This window comes from Alexandromys fortis, unplaced genomic scaffold, assembly GCF_014885135.2.
Source record: "Alexandromys fortis isolate MF-2015 unplaced genomic scaffold, M_Fortis_MF-2015_v1.1 scaffold_66, whole genome shotgun sequence".
In the NCBI taxonomy this organism is placed as follows: Eukaryota; Metazoa; Chordata; class Mammalia; order Rodentia; family Cricetidae; genus Alexandromys; species Alexandromys fortis.
Genome location: NW_026067950.1, coordinates 1467841 through 1495645, shown reverse-complemented (window position 1 = coordinate 1495645; position 27805 = coordinate 1467841). Strand labels below are relative to the sequence as shown.

Genomic DNA, 27805 nt, shown 5'->3' with positions numbered 1-27805 from the left:
CTGTCCCACCCAGTCCTGTAACCATTCAGTCCCAAAGAAACAGAGGCTTATATTAATTATTAACTGTTCAGCCCATTAGCTCAGGCTTACTATTAACTAGCTCTTACAACTTAAATTAACCCATAATTCTTGTGTATTTTTATCCAATGCTTAGTACCTTTTCTCTGTAAGGCATTCTCATCTTGCTCCTTCTCTGTCTGTCTGGTTACTGACTCTGCCTTTCCTCTTCTAGTCTGGTTATCCCGCCTATACTTCTTGCCTGGCTACTAGCCAGTCAGCTTTTTATTAAACCAATATGATTGACAAATCTTTCAGAGTACAAGAGCATTATCTCACAGCATTACAGGTCTTGTATCCTTGTGGTCATTAGGTAAGGTAAATGGAAGTATTTAGTAAGATGCAAGTATAAGGGAAGATTTTATTGAGCCTTACTTCCTATCTGAAATGCTTGTTTGGGGTCTGTGTTTCATGATAGTCTCTGAAGCTCCTCCTGTGTTTCTGAGTGGGACACAGGACTTCACTCTGGTTCTTTGTTTGCCCTGGTCATTCTTCCTTTACTCCTCTCCCAATTTTCTTTTGGTGTGCTATGGCATTTTAAGAAGTAGTTCAAGTTGTTCATACAGAGGAACTAATTATCCGTGTTTAAAGGGAAAATATTTAGCTAATCTTGAAAGCCTTTATTTTCTTTATTTCATGCTGTTTAGTATATAGTTATACTGAAGAAATCTCTGGAAAAAGATAATTTATGCTTTCTTCCTGATCTTGTATCTGGATAATTTGGTAATTTAATCTTCAATGAAAGATGCGTTTGTGATCTAAGGTTTAATTAAAAATGCTTAAGAAAAATTATAATGTTGGATATAATGTTAAAATATTCTTTGTGAAGTCTGTTAATGAATCAGATGTTTGGTGCTGGGGATAAGTTACAAGGGATATTTCTATAGCTAGTACAAGGCTTTTGATGCAGCTTCTAGTGCACGTACATCACACTCACAATCACACTCGCTCTCTCTCTCTCACACACACACACACACACTCTCTTAATACACTCTCTCTCACACACACTCCTCTCTCCACACACACACTCACACACACACTCTCACACACATGCACAACTCTCTCACACACATTCTCTCTCACACACACACATTCTCTTTCTTACACACACTCACTCATTCTCTCTCTCACACACACATTCTCTTTCTTTTTTTTTTTTTTTTCGAGACAGGGTTTCTCTGCAGCTTTGGAGCCTGTCCTGGAACTAGCTCTGTAGACCAGGCTGGTCTCGAACTCACAGAGATCCTCCTGCCTCTGCCTCCCAGGTGCTGGGATTAAAGGCATGCACCACCACCACCTGGCACACATTCTCTTTCTTACACATACTCACTCATTCTCTCACACACACACATTCTCTTTCTTACACACACTCACTCTCTCTCTCTCTCCCACACACACACACACATTCTCTCTCACACACTCTCTCTCACACACTCTCACTCTCTACCACACACACTCTCACATACACATGCACACATGCACACTCTCTCTCACACACATACACACACACTCTGTCTCTCTGTGTCTCACTCACACACACACTCTCTCTCACACACACTCCTCTCTCCACACACACACTCACACACACTCTCTCACACACATTCTCTCTCACACACACATTCTCTTTCTTACACACATTCACTCACTCTCTCTCACACACACATTCTCTTTCTTACACACTCACTCTCTCTCTCACACACACATTCTCTCTCTCACTCTCTACCACACACACTCTCACATACACATTCACACATGCACGCTCTCTCTCACACACATACTCACACACACATTCTCTGTCTCTCTGTGTCTCTCTCTCTCACACACACGCGCCTCTACTTCTCTACTGAAGCACAGTGGTTGTGTGAGTTTAGAACGACACTCCTGTAAGATGGAAGTGTGGGTTCTGTGGCCTTTTTTCTCTCTTGTCATTAGCTGGGTAACTGATATTTTCCTATGTAACTGCTCAAGTTCTGTTGTTTTAGCGTTGCATTTGCTTTTGTTTCTATCTTTCATTTCTTCCTCTCTTCTTTGTTCTTTCTTGCATGCCTCCCTTTCCTTCCTCTTCCCGTCTCTCTGATGCAGAGAGACTGTGCAGCATTCTGGTAGTAATGTGGAAACGTGTTGGTTTGTGTTTGGAGACGTACGGCCTGTGAACATCTGCTTTAATCTATACACTCCAGTGCACCAGTTTCTGGTTCCTGTACCTGAGTTAGGTCTACCAGCTTTTATTTGCCCAAGCTGTGGGAGATAGGCCAACTAAGTCACTTTTCTGTAATGTCTGCTCACTTTTCTCTGACAAATTACTACTGTTCTGTACGGGTTTATTGTACTTTATAACATTTTGATTATATCTTTACATGCACAATATTGATTAATTCTTATTTAAACTAAACACACTTAAAATGTTACATTTAATACTTATTGTTAATAAATAGGTAAATTAAGCATTATGTTTAATATTAAAATCTCATTTAATATACTAGCTGTACATATTTATAACTATATTATTAATCAAAATTGTTTTTTATTAAAAATATGAATATATCAATACATATTTATTTTTTAAAGATTTATTTTATTATTATGTATACAGTAGTCTCAGTACTCTGTCTGCATGTATGCCTGCAGGCCAGAAGAGGGCACCAGATCTCATTACAGATGGTTGTGAGCCACCATGTGGTTGCTGGGACTTGAACTCAGGACCTTTGGAAGAGCAGGCAATGTTCTTAACCTCTGAGCCATCTCTCCAGCCCTACATAGTTATTTCTTTACATTTAAGTTCAACTAAGGAACGACAAAAATATTCTGTGTTCCTCCTATTTCTTTCAGTCATTTTTCTGTTTGGGAAAACTCACAGTTCTTTTCTAAGGGAACAGCAGGAGTATATTTTGCCTCTATGTTCATTGTAAAATGGTTCTTTAGTTTTCTTTCTTTATGGTGTGTGTTGTGTGTGTGTGTGTGTATGGTGTGTGTGTTGTGTGTGTGTGTGTGTGTGTGTGTGAGAGAGAGAGAGAGAGAGAGAGAGAGAGAGAGAGAGAGAGAGAGAATATCTCACCCTGTAATGTAGGCTGGCTTAGAGTCAGAATATAGACCAGACTGGCCTTGAACTCACAGAGATCTGTCTGCTCTTGTCTCCTGAGTGCTGGGGTTGAGACATGTGCCATTATGCCCAGTCCACTTCTTTTTTTTTTTTTTTATTGGAATCTGTAGTGTTCCCCCTTTCATTTTAGTTAATTTGTGTCTTCTCTTTCTTTTGGTTAATTTGACTATGAATTTGTTAATTGTATTTTTTTCAAACACCAACTCTATTAGATTGATTCTACGTATCCGTCAGTCTCCATTCCATCCATCCCTACCCTGATCTTTGTTACTTCCTGCCTTCTACTGCTTTTGGATTCAGATTCTTGTTTTTCTAGTCCTTGAGGTGTGTCATTAGGTTCAGAGTTTATACAATTTTAATCTAAAACTCACCTGGAAATTCAGAGGAGATCTGTGGAACTTCCTCAGCTGTGCCCAAAAGGTTCTACTAAATTGTGTTTTCATTTTCATTTGATTCTAGAAACGTTTGAATGTTTCTTCCTGATTTCTTTAGAGACTCAAGGGTTTATTGCTCAGTCTTCATGAATTTGTGTGGTTTCTATAGATTTTCTTACTACTAATTTATAGTTTTATTACACTGATCTTATAATGCAGAGTGATGCTTCATTTGTTTTTGCTAAGTCTTGATTTGATGCTGAGAATGTAGTCTATTTTACAGAAGATTCTATATGCTACTGAGACAAATGAATATCCTGTTTCTATTAGATGGAATATTCTGTATTCACCTGTTTAGCTCATTTGATCTGTGGAGTGTTTATATCTGAGTTTTCTTTGTTGAGCTCTAATTTTGATGACCTAGAGGTGAGAGTAAGGTATTGAGGTAAATCATTAATACTGTAAAAGTACCTATTTAATTTTTATGTTTGTTAATGCTTGTTTGTGAAATTGGGAGCCTGTGTTTGGTATAGATGCATTTACAGTAGTGGCTCTTCTTGATTAAGTAATTCCTTTTATTAGATATGGTAACCTTATCTATTTCTTCCGAGTTTTGATTGCAAATTTACTTTATCAGGTATCAGAGTAGTTATGCCACCTTGTTTTCGAGTTCTTTTTGTTGTTGTTGTTGTTTTGTTTTTTTTCGAGACAGGGTTTCTCTGTAGCTTTGGAGCCTGTCCTGGAACTAGTTCTTGTAGACCAGACTGACCTCGAACTCACAGAGATCCACCTGCCTCTGCCTACTGAGTCCTGGGATTAAATGCATGTGACACCAACACCTGCCCTTGTTTTCGAGTTCTGTGCATTAGTGACAGAATTCTTTCCATCCTTTGACTCTCAGTCTTTGGTGGAATCTTTAGCAGTAAAGCATGTTTCTTGGAAACAAGAAAAAGCTGAATCTAGTTTTCCAGTCAGCCAGTCTGTGTCTTTTACATGCTGAGAGGAGACCATTTATTTTTAAAGTTTTATTGAGAGGTGTTAACTAATTCCTATGATATTGTTTGTTCTTTACTTTTTCCTCTTAGTGTTAAGGACTTTGCTGGTTTCATGGGTTGGGTAATGGATTCTTTACAACTCTCCTTTGCTTAACTGTTCCTCCCAAGAAGTTATTCTGTCTTGTGCTCTTGTAGTTAGAACTTTTTCTTTTTTCTTTTTTGCATAGTATTTGAAGCATCTTCTGCAGCATTTGCTTGGTTGCCTTCAACTGCTTCAGTGTATGCTTCTCTTGAAATGTCCCGCTTCACTGTCAGGATTAAAAAATAGCATGGCTAGATAATAGCAATCTTGGTTGGTGGTTATTTATTTCCAGAGCCTAATATTTGTTGTCCAATACATTTCTGGCACTGAGGGTTACTACTGAGAGAACTAAGGCTATTTTGTATTCTTGCCAAAATTTGCCCCTTTAAAACTTGTAATATTGTTTCTTTGTTTTATATTTTGGATTGTGTATAATATGTTGTAGAAAGGTTTGTTGGTTGTGTTCATTTGGAGTACTTTGGTGGCTCTTACATTTGAATGTTGACAGGCTTTCACTGTATAGCTCTGGCTGGTCTGGATCTCATCATGTAGACGAGGCTGCCCTTAAACTCACAGATGTCTACCTGTTTCTGTCTCTCTAGTTCTACCATGCTCAGATGAATGTCTAATATTTTTCTTCTGTTATTTCAGACATTCAGTGTTTATCTCAGCCCTTCTTTTATCATATGGGTATTCAGGTCTGTGCTTCTTTGATATAATGGATATATTCATTTATTTTGTTTTTCTTATTTATTTAGCATTTTGTCAGTCTTATCTTCTATTCCTGATATTTTTTCTTCTGTTTAGTTTTGTTTATTGGTAATAGTGTTTATCCACAGTTCTCTTTTAAAAATTATTCACCTAAATTTTAATTATCATAATTTATGGTGTTTTGTTTCTGTAAATATCATAGTTTCCCTGTTAAAGTTTTCTTCTATGTTGCTGAATTAAAAACAAATAAACAAACTATACTTCTGTCTTAGTTAGAGTTAGAATTTTATTGCTGTGAAGAGACACCATGACCATAGCAACTCTTATAAAGGAAAACATTTAACTGGGGCTGGCTTACAGTTCAGAGATTCAGTCCATTATCATCATGGCAGGAAGTACAGTGGCATACAGGCAGACGTGGTGTTGGAGAGGGAGCAGAGAGTTCTACATCTGGATTATAAGCAGCAGAAAGAGAGAGAGAGCCACTGGGGCTGGCTTGTGCTTCTGAAACTCCAAAGCCTATCCCCCACTGACACCCGTCTTCCAGCAAGGTCACACCTCCCTGTGAGCCTGTGGGGGCCGATTTCATTCAGACACTAAGGCTGCTGATTTCACCATCTGCTTTGCTGACTTTTCCTCTGTGTTGCTGCCTTCCTAGCTACACATTTAACTCATTTGCTCGTTTTCAGTCCTCTGTGGTGTCATGGCCATTTTTACAAGATAGCGTTTGAAAACTCTGTCTAGTGTTGTTCCTGTTCCTGCGTCTTTGAATTTGGTAGTTTGGGTCAGTCGTGTGCCTTACTTCTTAAGGCTCCTTAATTTCTATATTGGATGTTTGGTTCACTGTTTTGGTTTTAGGAGGAATCTCTTTAAAGTCGCCTGCTCTTTTCTGTTTAGTTTTTGCTTTCCAAGACAGGGTCTATCTGTGTAAATGACTTTGCCCACCAGGCTGACCTTGAAATGGTGGGTAATCTTTGCTTCCCTTCCCTGATGTTGAGGTCATAAGCGCATGTTCCACACCTGCAGAACAGATTTTTTAAAATTATTTATTTATTTATTTATTTATTTATTTATTTATTTATTTATTTATTTTGTATACAATATTCTATCTGTATGCCTGCAGGCCAGAAGAGGGCACTCGACCCCATTAGAGATGGTTGTGAGCCACCATGTGGTTGCTGGGAATTGAACTCAGGACCTTTGGAAGAGCAGGCAATGCTCTTAACCTCTGAGCCATCTCTCCAGCCCTGAACAGATTATTTTTCAAGGCTCAATTCTTAGTTTACTTTTAAAAGTGACACGTTTCCTATTTGTGTCAAGGAGCTGTGCAGCTGATGCAGGCTTCTCTTTACTTCTCTGCATGATGCAGTTCCTTTTTGCTCTTTGCTTGGTATTGCTTCATTTCCTTCATGAATTTACAGTATACGTTCTCCAGTATTCTCTTTAGGATAAAATCCCCATTTTCTTATTCTAACTCTGGCCTCCCTTGACTCACACAGCGCAGCCTCTAGATTGCGGTCTTGCCTAGAGGTTCAAGTCATGGTCAAATAAGGTTTGTTGTAGTACCTTCTGCATCAGGGCCTAGGTAGGCCAGCAATGGCTATCTCATGCTGGAGAAGCAGAGAACACATGTATGCTGGCTGCCTCGTAGTCCACATTTGGTACTGAAGTCCTGGAGATCCCTGAAAAGTGGCTGGTAATTCCACACTGGACAGTCAAAGAGCCTGGACCTGGTATCAGTGGGGACATGATCAGCAGTCACAGACTCATGCAGGACAAGGACCTGGAGGCTTCTCTCTGGAGTGCGCTCACCACCTAAGAACGTGCTTCTCCCTCACAGACCCCAAAGGTGTGTCTTAGCCTGCTTCTCAATCTGTCAAGTTGGCAGTGAAGATCAAGTATTAGTCTTCAAAAATGTCACAAAGAACATCCCTTCCCCCATAGCAAAAATTAACCAACTCTTAAGAATGGGTAGATTAACTGTTTTACATAAATGAACATAAAACAATCATGAACATAAAACAATCTGCAAAATGTAGCATCTAATACTCAATTTCACTGTAATTCTAACACAAGACTTTCACCCGGGCATTTCCTTCCTGTCTGGATCTTTTTTGTTAAGGCTTTTGTTTTCTCCCCGAGCTCCATTGTCCATTATCAGGCTCCATTCTGGAGCCCTCCTCTCCCTGCAGTATCTTTTCTTTTCTTTTCTTTTCTTTTCTTTTCTTTTCTTTTCTTTTCTTTTCTTTTCTTTTCTTTTCTTTTCTTTTCTTTTCCCTTTGAACCTTTCTTTAGGAAACAAAGCCCTTTGTCAGTTCCCAGCTGTTTTAGAGATGGTCCTCCCCCACCAGTCTTCTTTCATTGGCGAGATTACTGCTCAGTTCTGCTAAATTTGGAACCGGACATTTCCCAAGAAATATTTTGCTTTTGTCTTCTTTTTACTTTCCTTTCTCCGTTAGTTTTTATAGCCTATGGTAATTCAGTATAAGAAACTAAAGTTACAACTTTATGTACTTTAGATATGAATTACAAATATCTTATCATTTAGGTATTTTATAAGTTTTTAAGTTGTCTGGTTTTGCCCCCACCCCCCATTTCTCCCATTTGCTGGGAGAGTCTGATTATTTATCTTGTCCTATGTGGGTAAACATCTTATTATCAGCTGCCCAAGAAAGGTGGTTCTTTGTGTAGTTAGCACCTGTACCTGAAGGGAAAGCTTCAAAGCCCTAGACTTTTCCTTATCTCCTGATTCCAACACGTGGTGACTCAGACTCTAGAACAAACAAGTCTTTGTCTTTCTCTTTTGTGACTGGCCACATCCAAATCCCAGCTATCTGTCACTGGGGCTCCTACAAAGACCTTCCAATCAGCAGTCCAGTGTTGCTGCAAAGCCTCTGGAGTGACCTTAGACCATGCTGCCAGCTGACTTCCTTCCCCATACAGAACTGCTTCCCCATACAGCTGTCCTCCTATGAGGACACCTTCCTTGCCTTTGCCCAGGGTCAACTCTTAGCATTTAAATTCACTTACAAAATCAATTTGTTTAGGGAAGTCCTAAAGGAAGAAAAGAGGAAAACAGGCTACTCTGAGTGGCATGCTTCTCTGTTGTCATGTGTCCCTGAGTGTGCGTGGCTCACAAGTAGACACTATGTAGATTTCTGTTGTGAAGTTTCATTTACCCATAATTGTGCAGAGAGGGATTAAGGACTAGGCTGTGCTGCAGCTGGAGTGTTGGGGAGTTTCCTGATGTCTGTCCCAGATACATCCAGTGGAAGTCTGCAAAGGTGAGGAGAACAAGGAGGGGCACCATGTGTGGGATCCCAGAACCAGGATGGTGGGTAGACTGAGGCCGGCCCAAGCTACGTAGGGAGTTCTAAGTCAGCATGGCTACATAGTCAGATCCTGTCTCAGAAAGCAAGCAAGCAAGCAAACCCAAAAGAGTGTTGTTGTTGGTGTGTGTGTGTGTGTCTGTCTGTCTGTGTCTATATCTTTGTGTGTCTGTGAAGCATGTATGCCTGTATATTTAAAAATGTAAAATTAGAAGTGACCTCTTAGTATCAGAAGAGAGATTGCCTCCTTTATTGCCTCAGAAACTTGGTATATGTTGTGATGAGGAAGGTGGTTCTGTTTCAAATAAATGCCAACTGAAGGATATAAAATTAAACAGATACACTACAGACAAAAGCCAAACCCAGGAGGGAGTTCTTTACTGGATTAGGAAATAGGAGATTGTTCACGGAAACTGCATGTCTTGACTAGGTAACAGAGAGTTGGCAATGACCATCATTCTTGTTGGTAATTCCTAATTTTTTCAGTAATATTGACTTTCACTAAATCCACTTTTAAATTTTTTTCTCTTCTTCTTCTTCTTCTTCTTCTTCTTCTTCTTCTTCTTCTTCTTCTTCTTCTTCTTCCTCTTCCTCTTCCTCCTCCTCCTCCTCTTCTTCCTCTTCCTCCTTCTCCTCCTCCTCCTCTTCCTCCTCCTCCTTCTTCTTCTTACCATGTCTAGCTCTAGGCATTGCATGACTTGACTTAGCTGGAATGGCTGGACACAATGAGATGACAGGAGAGGAGCTAGGCTATTTTGTTTTTTTATCATCTTATGGAATGTTTTTTTTCATAAGATGATGCCACCTGAGATATAATGACTTATCTAGCACCACAAATTGAGTGCAAGACCTTTATATTATTTCAGAGTGTAGCCCAGAGTTAATGTCACCAACTTCTGCCAGTTTTCCCTTTCCTTTCCATCATTTTTCCCCAAATTTAATTAATTTTTATTCGTGTGTGTGCTTGTGTGAATTTATGTGTGCCATATGTGTACAAGAGACTTTGGAGACTGGAAGAGGGCGTTGGATTCCCTGGAACTGGATTTGCGATATTTTGTAGTCTAATGTAGGTTCCGGGACTGGAATCCAGGTCTTCTCAGAAGCCACATGTTCTCAACAGCAGAGTTGGCTCTGCAGCTCCTCCCAATCTTTTCATATTCAACTTTTTATATTTTTATCAGAGACTCTTGCAGGTGTTCATAGATCTAACCAGAGAGATCTTTGGATAAGAATGACTTATCCATCTTATCTTCAAACTCACAAATGACTGCATAGTTGAGGATCAGTAGTTACTAGCTGAGAAGACTGCAAATTTCACAGTTTTCAGTGACATGAAATGGAGGAGGGAGGGAAGGAGAGTGCTCCCTCACCTCTGGTTTCCTGTTGCAAGAAAGATAAGTGTAGATGGAACTGGTAAACATGCTCTTACGGGGGAGTGCATGTTTTTGTCTATGAAAAGACCGTAAGTTGTTGTAGATGGGGTTTTGTAGGCATGCCAGTTTTGAGTTTTTACATCACACTTACATTTATAAAAACCTTCTTCGTAGATACTCATGGTGGCTGTAGCACTGAATGAGACAAGAGCTGGCCTCCCTGCTTGCCTGCTGTGAGAGTGACCACCATGCATTCACGATCCCAGGCAGGGTCCAGCATGCAAACATGCAAAATCTTCTTCACTGGCCACCTGTGCCCCTGCAGTAGTCTATACTTCCGCTAAATTGCTTCTGCCATTTCATGAACTTCCCTTGTGCCCACACCTATGTTCTGTTTCTGTAGCTCTTACTCCAGAGCATCCAAAGATTGCGGTGTTTCATTGTGTCACCTGGTGGCCCTTCTGTAGCACTGCCCCCCTTTCCCTGCCTTCCTCTGGTCCTTTGCTCTGTAGATTTCCAAAGATGAAATTATCTGGGCCTTTGGATTTTTCCGTCTTGGATTAGAAGGCCCCAATGCACTGCACGTGTGTTGTTTTCAAACTGCTGCCCCATATAAGCAGAGCAAAGATATTTTAATGGATTTAACTATGAAATATGGAAGAAGCAAGTGCCGCTTTAACTAAACCAATGGTGCTGTTTTGTGTGTTGGGGTCAAAGGTCTGTGACATTTGGTCCCTTTCTTCCTTTTCCTGTAAGGGTCCTACAGCTGGAGTTGAATGCTGTAGCAGAATCACAGGCCAGGAAGGATCCTGTTTGGCTCCCTGACTGCTTCTTTCCTGAGGAAAGACAGCAACAGATGGAACTACTTGTGTGACTATTTCCACTCAGTTTCCAGAGAATCTTTAAAGGAGACTGACTTTCTTTTGTTGGTTTATTTTTATTTTGAGACGCGGATCTGAATACATATCCCTGGCTGTCCTGGAACTCCCTCTGTAGACCAGGCTGGCCTTGAACTCACAGAGATCCACCTGCCTCTGCCTCCCTGCAGAGACTGACTTTTGCCTGCAGAGTGCAAAAGACTGTGGAATGATAACTTAGGGCTTTCTCTCATGACGACCTGTTGGATGTATGGAGGGCAGCAGTAGCGTCTGTCTCCATTGTTGCATGAGCGCTGGCTCCTCTGCCCTCCCCCTCAGCGCTGTCCTGCCAATCATGCCGATAGCTGCTGCGGGCGGGCGTTCCCTGTGACCTGCATGTGGAAATACCCTTGGTGTTTGTGTATGAAAGAGAAATCAATTTGTTATGCATGCAGGTGGCAGGATCACAAATTGTACGTGCACACGTGTGCGTGTTGTGTAAATAGTTTTTATCTCTGGCTAGTTCGTAGTCTATTTCTGATTTTGGAATTGTCTGCCAAGTAATTTGATTTTTTTTGTTTTGTGTGTTTGTTTAGCTTTTATTTCATTACTTGGGAAGTATATTTATTGATACAACTGCTATTCTTTTAAAATGCTCATTCATTTAGATAGAAAGGTCATTACACTGGTAGTGTTTCTGTAACTCTGAAGAAAGGAACTTTTAAATAAATTATTGTCGTCTGTGTTACTGAACATGTGGTCAGTTGTCATGTTCATACATCCACATCATCAAAGGCTGAGCATCTGTCTCCTTCTTCCCCGCTGTTAGGCTACCCTGTGATGATCAAGGCCTCAGCAGGTGGCGGTGGGAAAGGCATGCGCATCGCTTGGGATGACGAAGAGACCAGGTGAGAGGCTGCCTGAAGTACACTTTTGATGAAAATTGCAGTTACCAGAGTTTTATTAAACTGACAGGTAAACAGAAACCCAACGCATAATGGAGTGATTACGGTGACCATCTAATCTTTACTTCTTGGATGGCAGAGAAATTGATGCTGTGCAGAAATCTTTCTTCTGCATATTTTGAAGATAATTATCCTATTACAGAAAGGTTTTTAAAAGAAACTATATAGCTCAATAAAAATTAAAAAAAAACAAAAAGACCACAACCGCCCGTGGGTGATGGCACTAAATGCACCCGGTGAGCCAAGAATGAAATGACATGAAGTGAGGAGTGGGCTGTGCTGAGGAGGCCATGTGTGTGAACTTTTCAAGAATAATATTAATTTTATTTTACATTGGTAAAGGGTTTTGTTTTTATGATTTTTTAAAAATTTAAAGTTCTTCTGTTTTCTTTCCAGAAATCACTAACATCTTCTGGTCTTATAATTTACAGTGTGGTCTAAATTTTGAACCAAGTTTATTTAATCCCAATGTATAATTATTTTCATAATTTTTTTAATGTGGAGGATACTGCTTTATTTCTGAGTTTAAAATTGCTATATGTCTTTTATATATAATGCATTCTGTTATAAATTTATAATACTTATTTTTTTACTAACTTCAGAAGTAAAAAACAAGCTGTGTTATATAATAAAGATTTGATTTTCCAAACGCACAGTTGGTTGAGTCTTTTCATGCATCTTCCCAGCAGCTGGGACCTCTTCCGTTGTAGCATTTTCCATCTAGATTCCTTGTGCTTTGGAAGTCCTTTGCTGAAGAGTTCCTGGAGGGTTACCCTGTCAGAGAACCCCAAGTCTCCAGTGGCTCAGCCATCACAGATCTCAATTCAGACCCTCATGATTGCATGACAAGGACATTGGTGACCAAGCCAGCTCTCTACTCTCCCTTGGTTTTAGATTGGGCTGCATTAGTAAGTCCTTTCTGACTGCTATTCATGTCACTGATACATTACTTTTCCTAAAAATTTATTTACCTCTGTAAGAATGACAAGAAAAAAATTGGTCACGAATGACAATGCCCTGGTGAAGAAGTTTGTGGGCAAGGTCCAAAGGGAGACACTGCAACGGCCAAGTTTAGGGTGAGCTCAGCAGCCTAGCCAGCCTGAGGACACTGTGTATTTACACAAAGGGAGTTCTCCACCAGAGCTTACTGCCCCATCTGTGATGGCTGAGCCACTGGAGACTTGGGGTTCTCTGACAGGGTAACCCTCCAGGAACTCTTCAGCAAAGGACTTCCAAAGCACAAGCTTACGTAATCTAGATGGTGAGCAGAAGTTTGACACTGGGTATTATGATGGCTACTATTTTTTTACAAAGCTGTTACATCCTCTGAAAACGTAAAACCAAACACAGACACAGAAATCCAGAGGAATTCAGAGAATGGTCCCATGACCCTAGATAGTCTCCTTCGTGGTGCAGGTTTAAAACCACTGCACACTTGTCTGTCTCCTCCCCTCCTGTCTTCCTTTCTCAAGAAGAAACTTCTTTTTGCGTAATCTACAAATGTTTTCTATTCTTTGGGTATAAGTACAAAAATATGTTATCAGGTACCTTGCTTGACAAGTGATAATTATTTTTTGAATTAGTAACAGAAAGTAGGGAGGGTTGTGTTTGGTGTTGGTTGGTTGCTGGTGTAGAACCCAGAACTTTGCATGTGCCCAGCTCCTGCGCTGAGCTAAACGTTCAACTCAGAGGATGTCCTCAACACAGCTTTCCTTTCGTTCCCAAATACACTTGTGATGTTTTCAAACTCTTGTTTTATTTTGATGGCTTTGATGTTTTACTTTTGATGGTCTTGGCTTAAAAGTAAAACGAAAGATTTTTGTCATTATAGTAGCGGCAAACTGTAAAGTGTTATGCTTTTCTCTTTATGAACTATAGTATCTATTCCATCTAATAAAACTTTGTATGGTACTGAAAACAACAATTTATTGTACTTCCAGTTTCATTTTTGCCCATGTCTGAACATAATTTTCCTAAATCAGAGATACAAGGGAAGACTAAGAAAGCTTAAGACCTTTTCTCTGAGGGCACAGAAGTGGGAGATATCCCCCAGGTCTGGAAATGTGTCTTCTAGTTCCCTTCTGTGCTATGCATTTCAAGTGCAGACATAAGCACATCAGATAATTACGTTTACCATTAGTAGATGCACTGTTTTTACACTAAAAGTTAGAAGAGACTGACTTTAATGTTTGATATTCAATGCAAGTATTTAAGATGAAGACAGACTTGGTTAGAAGTAAAAGGTAAGTACATTTTATATCCCAAATATATAAGTTAATAGACAAAAATTTTCAGTTACTTTTAGACAAGTTTGAGATGTTTTTTCCTTTGAAATTGTTTACATTTACCTATTTACGTTTGTGTGTGTGTCTGAGAATGTGCACATGCTATGGTGCATGTGTGCAGGTCACAGGTCAGCTTGTGCGCATCTGCCCTGTGGTTACTAGGGATCAAATTCAGGTTATTGGTCTTGGTGACTATTCTTACCAGCGGAGCCATCTCACTGAATCCTAAGTCTGAAATCTATTTTATCTATCTATCTATCTATCTATCTATCTATCTATCTATCTATCTATCTATCTAATCTATCTATCATCTATCTATCTATCTATCTATCTATCTATCTATCTATCTATTATTTTGAGATAAGGCCTAACTATGTTGCCCTGCTTAGCCCAGAATTTACTATGCAGGCCAGGCTAGCCATGAACTCATAGAGATTTACCAGCCTATGCCTCCTGAGTGCTGGGTTAAAGGTGTACGCCACTATGGCTGCCTAAGTTGGAGTATTAGTGAATTGGCCAAACAACCTTTTATGTATGTATGTATGTATGTATGTATGTATGTATGTATGTATGTATGTATCTCTCTATTGTGTTACATTTTTAAGATTTATTTTACATACCAACTACAGTTTCCCTTTGCTTCTGCCCCCATAATGGCCACCTCTATCAAGATATCGCTTTCATTGCTCTCTCTCTGTCCCTCCCAATCCCCCATCCCAACCCCTCTCCCCCCACCCCAGTTTACCCAGGAGATTTTGTCTATTTCCCCTTCCCAAGGTGATCCATGTGTCCCTCTTAGGGCCCTCCTCATTGCCTAGCCTCTCTGGGGCTGTGGATTGTAGCCTGGTTATCCTATGCTTTATTTTACATCTAGTACCCACTTATGAGTGAGTACATTCTGTGTTTGTGTATCTGTGTCTGGTTACCTCACTCAGGATGTATTTTTCTAGTTCCATTTGCCTGCAAATTTCATGATGTCATTGTTTTTTACTGCTGAGTTGTACTCCATTGTGTAAATGCACCACATTTTCTTTACCCATTCCTCAGTTCAGGGGAACCTTAGGTTGTTTCCAGGTTCTGGCTATTATGAATAATGCTGCTATGAACATGGTTGAGCAAGTGTCCTTGTGGTATGATTGGGCATATCCAAGAGTGGTATTGCTGGATCTTGAGGTAAACTGATTCCCAGTTTTCTGAGAAACCGCCATACTGATTTCTGGGGTGGCTGTACAAGATTGCACTCCCGCCAGCAGTGAAGGAAGTGTTTCCTTACTCAACATCCTCTTCAACATAGGCTGTCATTGCAATTTTTGATTTTTAGTCATTCTGATAGGTTCGCAGTGGTATCTCAGAATCATTTTGATTTGCATTTTCATGATAGATAAGGATGTTGATCAGTTCCTTAAATATATCACGGTCATTTGAGATTATTCTTTTAAGAATTCTGTTTAAATCTGTACTTCGTTTTTTAATTGGATTATTGGGTATTTTGATGTCTAGCCTTTTGAGTTCTTTATATATTTTGGAGATTAGCCCTCTCTCAGATGTGGGCTTGGTAAAGATCTTTTTCCATTCTGTAGGCTGTCATTTTGTCTTATTGACAGTGTCCTTTGCCTTACACAAGCTTCTCCATTTCGGGAGGTCCCATTTATTAATTGTTGATCTCAGTGTCTGTGCTACTGGTGTTATATTCAGGAATTAGTCTCCTGTGACACTGCATTCAGGACACTTCTGACTTTCTTGTCTGTCAGCTTCAGTATAACTAGATTTATGTTGAATTTCTTGATTCATTTGGACATGAGTTTTGTGGAGGGCAGTAGATATGGATCTGTTACATTCTTCTATATGTTGACATCCAGTTATGCCAGCACCATGTGTTGAAGATGTTTTCTTTTTTCCATTGTATATTTTTAGCTTCTTTGTCAAAAATCAGGTGCTTATAGGTGTGTGGATATAGTCAGGGTCTTTGATCCAGTTTCATTGATTTGTCTGTTTTTTTTTCCCCAATACTAAACTGTTTTTTTTTTTTTTTTTTGGTTTTTCGAGACAGGGTTTCTCTGTGGCTTTGGAGCCCGTCCTGGCACTAGCTCTGTAGACCAGGCTGGTCTCGAACTCACAGAGATCTGCCTGCCTCTGCCTCCCGAATGCTGGGATTAAAGGCGTGCGCCACCATCCTGGCTCCAACTAAACTGTTTTTAATTACTATAGCTCTATAGTAGAGCTTGAAGTCAGGGATGGTGATACGTCTGGAAGTTCCTTTATTGTACAGCATTGTTTTTGCTATCTGGGTTTTCTGTTTCTCCATATGAAGTTGAGTATTGTTCTTTCGAGGTCTGTGAAGAATTTTGATGGGATTTTGATAGGTATTGGAATGAATCTATAGATTGCTTTTGGTAAGATTGATATCTTTACTATATTAATCATATCTATAGAGCATGGGAGAGCTTTCCATTTCCTGATATCATCTTCAAAGACTTAAAGTTCTTGTCATGCAGGTCTTTCACTTACTTGGTTAGAGTTACTCCCAAGATATTTTAAATGATTATTAGGGCTATTGTAAAGGGTGTTGTTTCTCTAATTTCTCACTGATTTCTCAGCCCACTTATCATTTGTATATAGAATGGCTACTGATTTTTTTTTGAGTTGATATTGTATCCTTCCACATAAAAACGGAAGGTGTTTATCAGTTATAGGAGTTCCTGGTAGAATTTATGTGTATGATCATATAATCTGCAAATAGCAAAAGTTTGACTTTTTCCTTTCCAATTTGTATTCCCACAATCTCCTTTTGTTGTCTTATTGCTCTAGCTAGAACTTCTAGTACTATGTTGAATAGATATGGAGAAGGTGGAACTCTATTGACCTGTGTGGTTTTGGGAAGACAGCTATATTTCTGGACTTCGAAGCAGCCACAGAGCTGAGATTCTCTTTTGTTCCCAGCACTTGTGTGAACGGCTCGGTCCTTCCACTTTTGTTTGTGTATTCTAATTTCTAAACCAAATATATGTATGCTTTTTAGTATTGTTTTTCTATTGTATTAAATACATTTACTTTTATGTGTGTGGATTCTTTGCCTGCATGCATGCTTATGCCCCACATTCATGCAGTGCCTGTGGACAGCAGAAGAACTGGAGTTGTCAGCTGCCATGTAGATAGTGAGAGTGGACCATGGTCTTTGTGAAGAGTAACTGGTGCTCTTGATTGCTGAGTGGTCTGTCTCTCCAACATTGCTAGTGTGTTTAATGGTTTATGAAAGAAGAACTGTATTCTTGTTTCCATGGAAAATTGGTGATGACCAGGTCATTAAATAAGGAGCCCAAGGTCACAGAGCTGTCTGTAAGTGGAAGTTGCCACCCAGGCTCGTTTAGGTCTCTATATGTCCAGTGAGTCTGTTCCCACTTTGTTCTGAGTTAAGATGAAGCAAATACTGTTTTCTATAGAGAAGACTATCTTTGATTTGCTATTCTAATTATTCTTTTTGTTCCACAGGGATGGTTTTAGGTTTTCATCCCAGGAAGCTGCTTCTAGTTTTGGCGATGATAGACTACTGATAGAAAAATTCATTGATAACCCTCGTCATATAGAAATCCAGGTTGGTACTATTCTAGATACCTTCTAATGATTGAGACTATGTTCATGCTAGGATGCTGGAATGGTTTTGGTCTGAATTGAAATGATATAGAATTCACCCCCAAAACACAACTGTCTAAAGCAAGTGAACAAGGCTAAATACATTCTACTATGGAATCATCCAGTCTCTTCCAAGTGTGGATCATTGGAGGCATTTTAAAAAAGGAATAATATACGCACGAGATCTCTCGGGAAACACAGGCATCTGAAGAGCAAGCACAGTAAGTGGGTTCCTAGCCCCTTGAGGAACTAGTGGTGTGGCTGTATCCCATTCAGTACATTATAGTCCAAGTTTAAAATAGCTCGCCAAGGTAAGGGTTGTCTTTCCCATGTACATGTGCCTTTTCATGTTTCCCAGTATATCATTTCATGTTTTTTTAAATGCTTGATAAATTCCCCAAGCTTTTAATTTTGACTTTGTATGTATGGACATCTTGCCAGCACATATGTCTGTGTGCACCTCTTGTGTGCCAGATTCCTTACACTTTTTAGAGCAAACAAGAAGACTATATAGAACTAGAGAAAACAAACATTTGATTCTGTATTTGAGTCTTTTTTTTTTTTTAACAGTTTCAAGTGCTTTTTGAGATTCTTGGTTATTCTGGCTTTATTTCTTGGAGACTAAATGTACTTTTACTTCCTTGCCAACTGAGTTTAAATAAAGAGGCTGAGAGTTATTTTCAGGAGCTAAAATATTTTTAGATGTACCTCATGTAGCTACCTTGGAGTCTTAGAAGTAAAATGCCAATCTATTGGCATCTGATGCCTCTAAAATTTTCCTTTATTAATTGAAATGATTTTGAGCTTAGAAAGGCTTTATTCCCTAAAAATGCTTCAGCCATATAGCAGCTGTTTATTGTATCACTAACTCTGCCTGTTGTAAGTATGATTCTTTCCACAAGCTATGTAAAGCATTAGATGCCTACTTGTGCTGGCTCTCCGTAATGCACAAACAAACAGAACAGCAGAAAAGGTTGCGCCAAGGCTGGAGAGCTGCTTGGTGGTAAAATTAGTGACTCAGAGCTTCCAAAACAAGTCTGTGAACCGAAAATGCGTGTTCAGAAATATCCGAACACCTCTGAATGACTCATCTTCAGCTGGGTGTCGTGTTTCCCCAGGGCCCCTTCATTTCTTCCTGTCACAGATGGAGCGCACCGCGGTGTGCTATGGACTCGCGCCCAGCCACTTCTGTTTCTGGTTCCCTCTGACAAAATAGCCGCGCTAAAGTTATCTGCGTACAAATAACAGCATATTGGCGATAGATTCACAAACTATCACTTCCTGACTAACAGAAACTTGATAAGAAGCGCAGCCGACAGGCTTGTGAGATGACGGGAGTCACTGCTCCAGTGGTGACCAGAAGGCCTGGCCCCAGGCAGCACTGACATTTCTTTGCCTTCACAGTGGCTCCTGACCTTTTAGCCATTGTTAAGTGATACTCATATGCCCATCTGTGTGCTCAAAAGGCAGCATGACCATCTTTCTCCTCCGATATTTTTGCTAATAATATTTTACTGTATTCTAGAATTAAAAATATTTTTCTCCTGTTAATATCTGCCTGATGTGTGTTTTGGAAGCTACATGTATTCTCTGAGGTCTGGATGTTAAAAGTCAAGAGAAGTCACATGGGGCAGCATTAAGCGGAACACACTCACTGGGGTTTCTCAAGCGCTGCTGCTCTCAGGTTCTAGGTGACAAACACGGCAATGCCCTGTGGCTCAACGAAAGGGAATGCTCGATCCAGAGGAGAAACCAGAAGGTGGTAGAGGAAGCTCCAAGGTAAGCGTTGCGTCAAGGGCACCCATGAAGCTATCTGCTTTTAAATATTTTCTAGATAAAATATAAACGTTACTGATGACTGTTTCTGTTAACGATTCAGAATATGTTATTGATCCCCTCAGTACTCAGTGCCTAAAAATGAGAAAACCCTTGAAAAAGGAGGTTTTCCTTAGAAGAGAAAATGGGATAGTCAGCATCTGTGGCTTGTTTAGTTCAGGGCTGTGCAGAGCCTGCGGCTGTTCTTGGGACGCCCAGGATAGACGTGCTCCTCATGTTAAGGAAACGTTAATGAAGTTGGTCCTGGGCTTTCCCGCTGTGGAAGCACTTCTGGACACAGTCCTCGAGAACTCCTCCATTCTTCAGAGCTCCTCCCGTGGCTCTCAGCAGCTGCATCAGGTTTGTGAGGCGGCTTCCTGGAGCTTCGTCTTCCAGCTGATAGTAGTTGGTGTTTGTGTATCCTGGTATTCCCATTGTTCTAAAACTCCCCGGGTAACAGTGAAGATGGTAGCAATACTTGGGAGGCAGAGGCAGGAGGATCTCTGAATATGAGGTCAACCTGGTCTACATATATTTCTGAATCTCTGAATTTAAGGTTAGACTGGTCTACATAGAAAGTTCTAGGCCATCCAGAGCTACAATAGTAAGACCTTTGTCTCAAAAAACAAAACAAAACAAAAAAACCTGAAAAAGATAAGTAAAAATATTCCCAATTGAAGCTAGGCACGGTGAAGCATACTTACAGTCTTAGCATCTCAGAGGTGGAGGCAGGAAGGTCACCATGAATTCAAGGCCAGCATGTGTGCAACATAGTGAGCACTAGGACTGCCATAGGGTATGTTGCAAGACCTTGTCCCAAAAATTATAATCAGGCAACCCCCCAAAACTGAAAAGCAATACCCAGTTGAATGTATGCAGTTGTTTTGAATTCCAAGCATTAAAATATATATCCAATTTCAACTTTAATCTTCAAAACCAACATACTTTAATATGATATGTGTTTAGTCTCTCAAGAGTATATGTGACTATGGGTAAAATTTAAATTACAGGGCAAAATTAATTCCTAATTTTAGCTATATTAGTTAAAAATGTGGGGTAGGATGGTGGTCTTAAAACATGGTACATAATCCTTTGACATTGCAGTCATTTAGTGTTTGGGGTGTCTACATCATGACTCTTGATTCTGCATCCTGTGGCTGTATTACCAATAGAATACATAGAAATTTTGCTGGTATTAGGCAAAGTTTATGGTATAGGAAAGGATAAGACCAGAAAGGGCAAAACTGAGTAACTTTATCAGTGGTTTTCCAGATTTCTCTATGCCTGTATTTATTAGGACACTGCAGAACTATATTTATAATAAGAAAGACCTTAACACCTGAAGCCATTGAATAATCCCAGTATCACCTACAGGGAATGATAGAAAGTAATTTGCCATTTTCTTATAAGGTAGGCTGTGTCCCTAGGGTAATCCAAATGACTATTGAAGGCTTTAATCTAACTATCAGTGTATATGGAATTGAATTATAATACTAGTGTTAATGACACCACAGGGTTGCGTGCAGCTCAGCCTTCAACTTAAGGAATGAGACAGTAAGGTGCCCACGTCTTTGTCCGAAAATGAGGGATGGGGTAACAGATTAAAAGAATCTTTTTAAAAAAATCAGCCAAATGCGGTCTAGACCTTATTTGTATCTTGATTCAAAGAAAGCTAGTCTTTATGATGATGTTGATGAGGCAGCTGGAAATTTTGAGCACTGACTGACTGTTAATTGAACACCGACAGGCTGTTAAGGAGTTCTGTGTTACCAAAAATTAATTGCAAGCTAAACAAATGGGAGGGTTTTTATGATGATGAAGCAGTCCCTCGCTTCAAATTTACTTAAACAAACCGCCCCAAATTCCCCAGACAAAACCCAATGAATCTGATAGGAAAGTGGGTGTGTAGCATAGGCAAAGCAAAAGTGGCTTTCATAAGTGGATACACACCAAAGAAAGGCGCGACAAGGTCAGCATCCCATCCCATCATCAATATTGTACAGTATGTCCTGCGGACCTCATGGGAGGATTGCACCAACATGCAACTAGAAATGTAGTTAATGTTGATTTCTCAGAGCCTTTCTTGTGTCGAACCAGATTCTTTAAATACACATACACACACACACACACACACACTTCCCTTTGTGAGAGAGTGACAGACAGTAGAGGTTTGTTCGATGCAGTTATGTTTACAAAGTCATGGTGGACACAGAATTAGCAAAAACCAAGGTGTTTTCCCAAGGGGAAATATGGTTTGGGCTCCTTCAAGCCAAGCCATGGCGTTTTCACATAACTTGTCAGTATGACTTACGTACCTGATCAGTATACCTTCTTTTCTGTATGTTCCAGTTGAAGAACACCCTATTTAATGGGAATGCAAGACTGCAACACATTTCTTTCTAGGCTTACCTAACATGCAGGCTTTCTCCATGAGACATTTCACAGCCATTGTGCTCTTGGGAGCCCAGCTAGCACCTAAGCATGAAGGTCAAGGGTTTCTCAAGCAGCAAATCTCCCCTCTTTCTCTCTCTCGGAGATGACAGCAGTTAAACAGAAGCCCTAGGATAGGAAGACAGAGCTTCATTTCTGCATCCTCAACTTTTGACAGCTTTTTCTCCACTCCTTCATGTGTGCATAAAGGTGCTACATACACATATGTGTTTTTAAGGGTATGTAAATTATGGCAAGTAGGCAAGTTTGCACATACAGATGTATGAAGAATGAGGATTGTACATGCCAATCTCCATTAAGTTATTTCCGTGTACTTTTGGCTTGGAGCAACTCCTAGTACATATGTCCAGTTTTACCAGGTAGAGGTTAGCCGTGTATTTTAGAAATGAAGTTTAGGATAATGTGAAAAGATGAAGTGTTCCTTAAAACTTGGTGTTGGATTGGTGAGAGATGTCACACGTGACAGCATGTACCATGAAACACCGTCAGCTGCTAAACTGGTACAGAAGGATCTCTGTAGCAGCTTTGTGTAAGCCCATAAAAGATCACCCGAGGCGTTGGAGCTGAGTGTTTGTGTATTTGTAGCATCTTTCTGGACCAGGAGACTCGCCGAGCAATGGGAGAGCAAGCTGTGGCTTTGGCTAAGGCTGTGCAGTATTCCTCTGCTGGAACAGTGGAATTTCTCGTGGACTCCCAGAAGAACTTTTACTTCTTGGAAATGAACACAAGACTCCAGGTAACAACACCTGTTTTTTTCCTCTCCTTGCTCTGTGCCCCTCCTCACTCATTCTTTTTCTTGTTTTTGTTATGTAATAAAATTTAAAAATCAGAGCCGTAAACTTAAGTATTTGTTCTCTATACTTGTATTGAGACACCTGCTAAGGAGATTAAGCAGCCCACTGATTTAATTTAAAAATGCTATGTGTATGGGTATTTGTCTGCATGTACGTGTGTGCACCGCATGCATGTCGTGCCCTGATGTCAGTCAGCGTATGTTCACCTGTCCCACCCACCTGACGGGTGAGGAGATTAGGTCACTCCGCTGTCATCAAGGTAATGTTCCTTGCTGTTGTTTGAACAATCACCTTCTTTCCATTCTGCCCCACAGAAACCTTTGCCTTCCTTTGTATCTGGAAATTTCATCCAAACACTTGCTTGTGTTAGGCTGATGTATCTCTCTCTCTCTCTCTCTCTCTCTGGAAATTTCATCCAAACACTTGCTTGTGTTAGGCTGATGTATCTCTCTCTCTCTCTCTCTCTCTCTCACACACACACACACACACACAACATATGTTGTACACACACATTACAGATAATCCCCCCCCCCAACTCCCTCTCAAATTTGTTACATCACACCTGCCTGTTTCTGGGGGAGACTTTCAAAATTTTATTTCTGTTTATGTGTAGATAGTTACATTTTTTTCTGACAATAATTATGAATTTGTTTTTTTCAATTACTTAAAATGTTTAAAAATCTATTATTTTTGTGTATTCATGATGTGTTTGTGTGAGGGCTGGATTGCTGTGTGGGGCAGAAAATTACTTGAAAGAGTTGGGATCGAACTCAGGTCACCAGGCTTGCAAGGTGAGGTAGCTTGAATGTAACTGGCCTGAATTCTGTGGAGTACTCCCATTTAGTCACAGTTCTTTTCTCGGATTTGTTTGTCATGACTGTGACCCTGCCAGTTAGCAAGAATAAACGAATTTTACCTTTTTAGAATGTGTTTGTGTGTAGGGGGTGTTTGACAGTAAATAGGACTACTGAATGGGATCATAAAGAACAAATCTTGTACTTTTCACAGTATTGAGGAGGCTTTCTTGCTGTCTTCTCTATTCTTACATAATCTTGGCAGGCCTGGAACTTGTTACAGATAAAGATACTTCAAACTTGCTGTGATCCTCTTGCCCCTGCCTTCGGAATGCAGAGAGATTATACGTGTGTGCAACCATGTATGGTTTAAAAACCTTTCTTTCTTTCTTTCTTTCTTTCTTTCTTTCTTTCTTTCTTTCTTTCTTTCTTCCTTCCTTCCTTCCTTCCTTCCTTCCTTCCTTTCTTTTATATAGAAACTTTTTTTCTCTTTTTAATAAATTTACTTTTGTTATTTTAAAGTGTGTGTGTGTATGTGTGTGCGTGTGTGTGCATGTGTGTGCATGTGTGTGCATGTATATGCACGTAAGTACAGGTGCCTGTAGAGGCCAAAGCCATGATGATATCCCTGGAGCTGAAGTTACAGGTGGCTGTGGGCCACTTGATATGCTGGGAATTGAACTCCAAAAGCAGGAAATGTCCTTAACTCCTTACATGTTTGTTTTCCGTCCATGATGAACAATGTTTTTGAAGCATAAGCCAAATAAACGCCTTTTCTTCCCAAGTTGCTTTTGGTAAAGGTGTTTGCTGTGATATCTTGAGTGGGAACTTCTGAATTGGAAATGCTAGTGCCGCCATGGCAGACACATAGTTACACATTTGCCAGCTACATTGGAGTGTACGGCTCCTAGAGCAAGCGCTGGGGTAATCTGGGATTTAATTACATGTATTGGTGTTGGCTCACAAATTGTCACAAACTTCCACACGAATGCTACATGCATTAGTCTGGGAAAGCTGGATGTAGGCAGGAGAAGGAGAAGGGCATATGGGAGCTGTTCTCACAGCCTGTTAGTCTACCAGCAGCTGCTATGAAAAATCCACTGTCTTAAATTGGCTGTTATTTTATGAATGACTTCATACATCCTTTCTGAATCAAATTAAAGATCATTCTGAATCAAAATTTTATTTGACCAGTGATGCTGTCTGAAACAAAAAATTCTTGCATCAAATTATACTTGCATTACTTTTCCTATTACTTTCCTTGTTATTTTTTTATATCTCTGTTTTTCCTTTTCCTCTTTCCTCCTTACTTTATTCTGTCGTATCTGAACCTTTGCCTTTTCTTCCTGGTAATTTTACTTTGCGTGTATGTGCGTGTGACTGTGTGTCTGTGTACCTACCATGTAACTGCTGTAGCAGAGGCCAGGAGAAAACTGGGTGCTGGGAACTGAACCTGGGTTCTCTGAAAGAGCAGCTAAGTGCCTGTTTACAGCCCGGAGGTCCTTGTCAAGGAAGTAGGAGAGATGAGCAGGAGCGAGCGAGCCATGGACTTGCAGCACAGCTTCATGCTTGTTCTTCCTGCAGCATTCCCATAGTGCAAATACCAGATAGAGAATTTTACATGACTACTGCATTATGTCTTTTAACATGTAGTTACTGTTTTGCTTAGAAGGTTTTAATATTAAGTTCTACCTTGTATTATGCTATATCTTCTACTTTGAAGATCTTTTATAAGGCTGCTGCTTTTTTCTTTGTACATGTGCGGTCTGTGTCATGTGCATGCGTATGTTTGCATGCACTCATGTATGTCCAGGTACATGCACACATACGTTTGTGTGCACATGAGGAACTGAAATAGACACCAGGTGTTCCTTCAGTGAATATCCACTTTATTTAACAATATCCTCTTTCTGGACCCAGAGCACGCCGGTTCTGGCTAGTCTCGCTGGCCAGTTTGCCACAGAAGCCGGCCTCTGCCTTCTGAGTGGTAGGATGACCAGCAGTTGCCTAACCTGCTGGCTTTTCTGTGAGTTTTGGGGATCTGAACTCAGGTCCTTACACTTGTGTACCAAGTGATTTATCCATTGTTCTATCTCCCCAGCCCTGAAATGTTGCTTTATCTTTCTTCTAGTTGCTTTCTAAGTTTAAATTTTATGGTCAGAGACATGACTCAGTCACACGAGCATCATACCTGAGTTCAATCCCTAGAACTCATGAAAAAGCGAGGCATAGTGCTATACCATGAGCTCCTCCTCCCAGCACTGGGGAGGCAGAGGCAGGTGGATCCCTTGGGCTTGCTGGCCTTAGCCTGTGTGGTGAGTTCCAGGCCAGTGAGAGACTCAGTCTCAAAAGGTGAGTGGTGCCCAAGGAGCAACTTCTGAGAGTCTTTGACAGACATGTGCACATCCATGCACTTACACTCCTGTAAACACGCACCTATGTATGTATGCACTTGTGTGCGCGCACACACACACTGTACACACACAAATCAGAAGATGCAATCTGACGTGCTTGCAATATGAAAAGGTAGTTCTCATTAATTATTGATGTCACAAATTTTCTCCTTTAAAGTAATATTTTCTTCTGTTTTTAATTCTGCCCTTCCTTCTGTTTACTGTTTGAATCATTAATTATTCTTAATGATTCCCACTGATTTAGTGGTTCTGTTGGGCTTTACTTCTTGTCCAGATTGCAAGAGAAATTGTGTTTTTTGACAGTAGTTGGAAAAGCTTATGTTTTCCCCCTTTTTCTTTGCGTGCAAATGTGTATGGTGAGTAAATGAAGCGGGTATCTGCGGGCAAGCCTGTCAGACAGACAGTTCAGGTTTTGTTTTGCAGCTTTTATAAACCATTTTGCTGTCTTTGAGTTCTGGACCTTTTTTGGAGTTTTTGAGACAAGGTCTCACTATGTAGTCCTATCTGGCCTGGAATTCACTGTGTAGGCCAGGACGGCCTCAAACTCACTGAGATCCTCTTGCCTCTCCCTCCCTAGTGCTAGTATTAAAGGCCTTGAGCCAACATGCCCCACCAAGTTTTAGATTTCCACTCACTTTAATATCTGAATTTGGCTCTCTTGTTAGGTTCCTCAGGCTGCCGATCATTTTCTACAGTTCTGGAGGCTTGCAGATAAATTCTGTCTTTCTGCACATGGCCTTGCATTGCACTCTGGATGCCCATGCCCAGTCCCTTCTTATAAAGTTCCTAGACATACTGGAGCAGGGCCCACTCTAATGGCCTCATTTAAAGTACCCTCGTCATTAAATTTCCTGTCTCCTGATATATAGTCTCGTTCTGAGGTGGCAAGAGTTAGAACTTCAAGACAGAGTATGTGAGGGGAAGACACACTCAGCCCTAGCAGCCCTGTCTTCCTCTGTTTATTCTCAATAGAAGCTCTCCAAGATGGAGCCTAAGTTGGTGCAGCTTCTCTTGAATGTAGCTATTATTTTCAAGGTGAGTTTGCAGGAGTCGTGTGCTGAGGGCTCCTTCAACATGCTTTTTATCCTCTATTCCTGTGGATCAAAAGTCTAATAACTTTGGGTCTTTATTTTGAAACTCCGTATTCCCAGGAGGAAAGCCTTCAGAATTTTAATGGGGGTACATGTTAGATCCTGTTCTAGACAAAGAGTCTTTCTGAACCTAGTGAGCAGAGCCAAAAATAGTAGAATCCATTATCCTTCTAGATGGGGACTGCACAACAGGCAGAGGGAAGAACCTCTGTCACGTGTACGAGGGCAGATTCCTCCTCTGTTAGTGGGTGATCATGCCTATCTCTAGGGTATTCATATTCGTATCCTACCCAGGCATGGCTGACTCACAGGCCGTCTCCAATACCTGCCCAGTTACACTTGGTGTATTTGCTAAAGATATTAGCAAAGCATGTTAATTTAAAATGGTATTACTTAGAGATTTGAGATGTGTACCATATGCCTCTCCTGGGGAAATACTGATGGAGTTCTGAGACCGTGTGCTCTGAGGGAGGCTTCCGTGCATTTCAACACGCTGCTTGTAGCATGAGTCTAGTTAGTCTTAATAATAAAACCCAGAGGCAGATAGCGAGAGAAATGCTGAAAGATCAGAGAAGTCAAGGAGCCAGCCACCAGAGAGACCTTTTACCTCTACCGAATACCCAGACAAGAGTGGGCAAGATCCTGTCTCCACCTCCCTGGTGCTGGTATCAAAGCTGGGAGTCACCAC

General features: G+C 40.5%; 1 protein-coding gene across 2 annotated transcripts in view; it reads left to right on the top strand.

The window, feature by feature from the left end:
- The window catches only part of Pcca (propionyl-CoA carboxylase subunit alpha), a 272275-nt gene that overhangs the window by 85899 nt on the left and 158571 nt on the right, over positions 1–27805 (top strand). For both annotated transcript variants that reach the window (XM_050150358.1, XM_050150359.1), the window contains exons 9-12: positions 11708–11786; positions 17618–17720; positions 19443–19537; positions 22610–22760. In XM_050150358.1, the coding sequence (XP_050006315.1) occupies positions 11708–11786; positions 17618–17720; positions 19443–19537; positions 22610–22760 (428 nt within the window). The remainder of the gene's footprint in view (positions 1–11707; positions 11787–17617; positions 17721–19442; positions 19538–22609; positions 22761–27805) is intronic.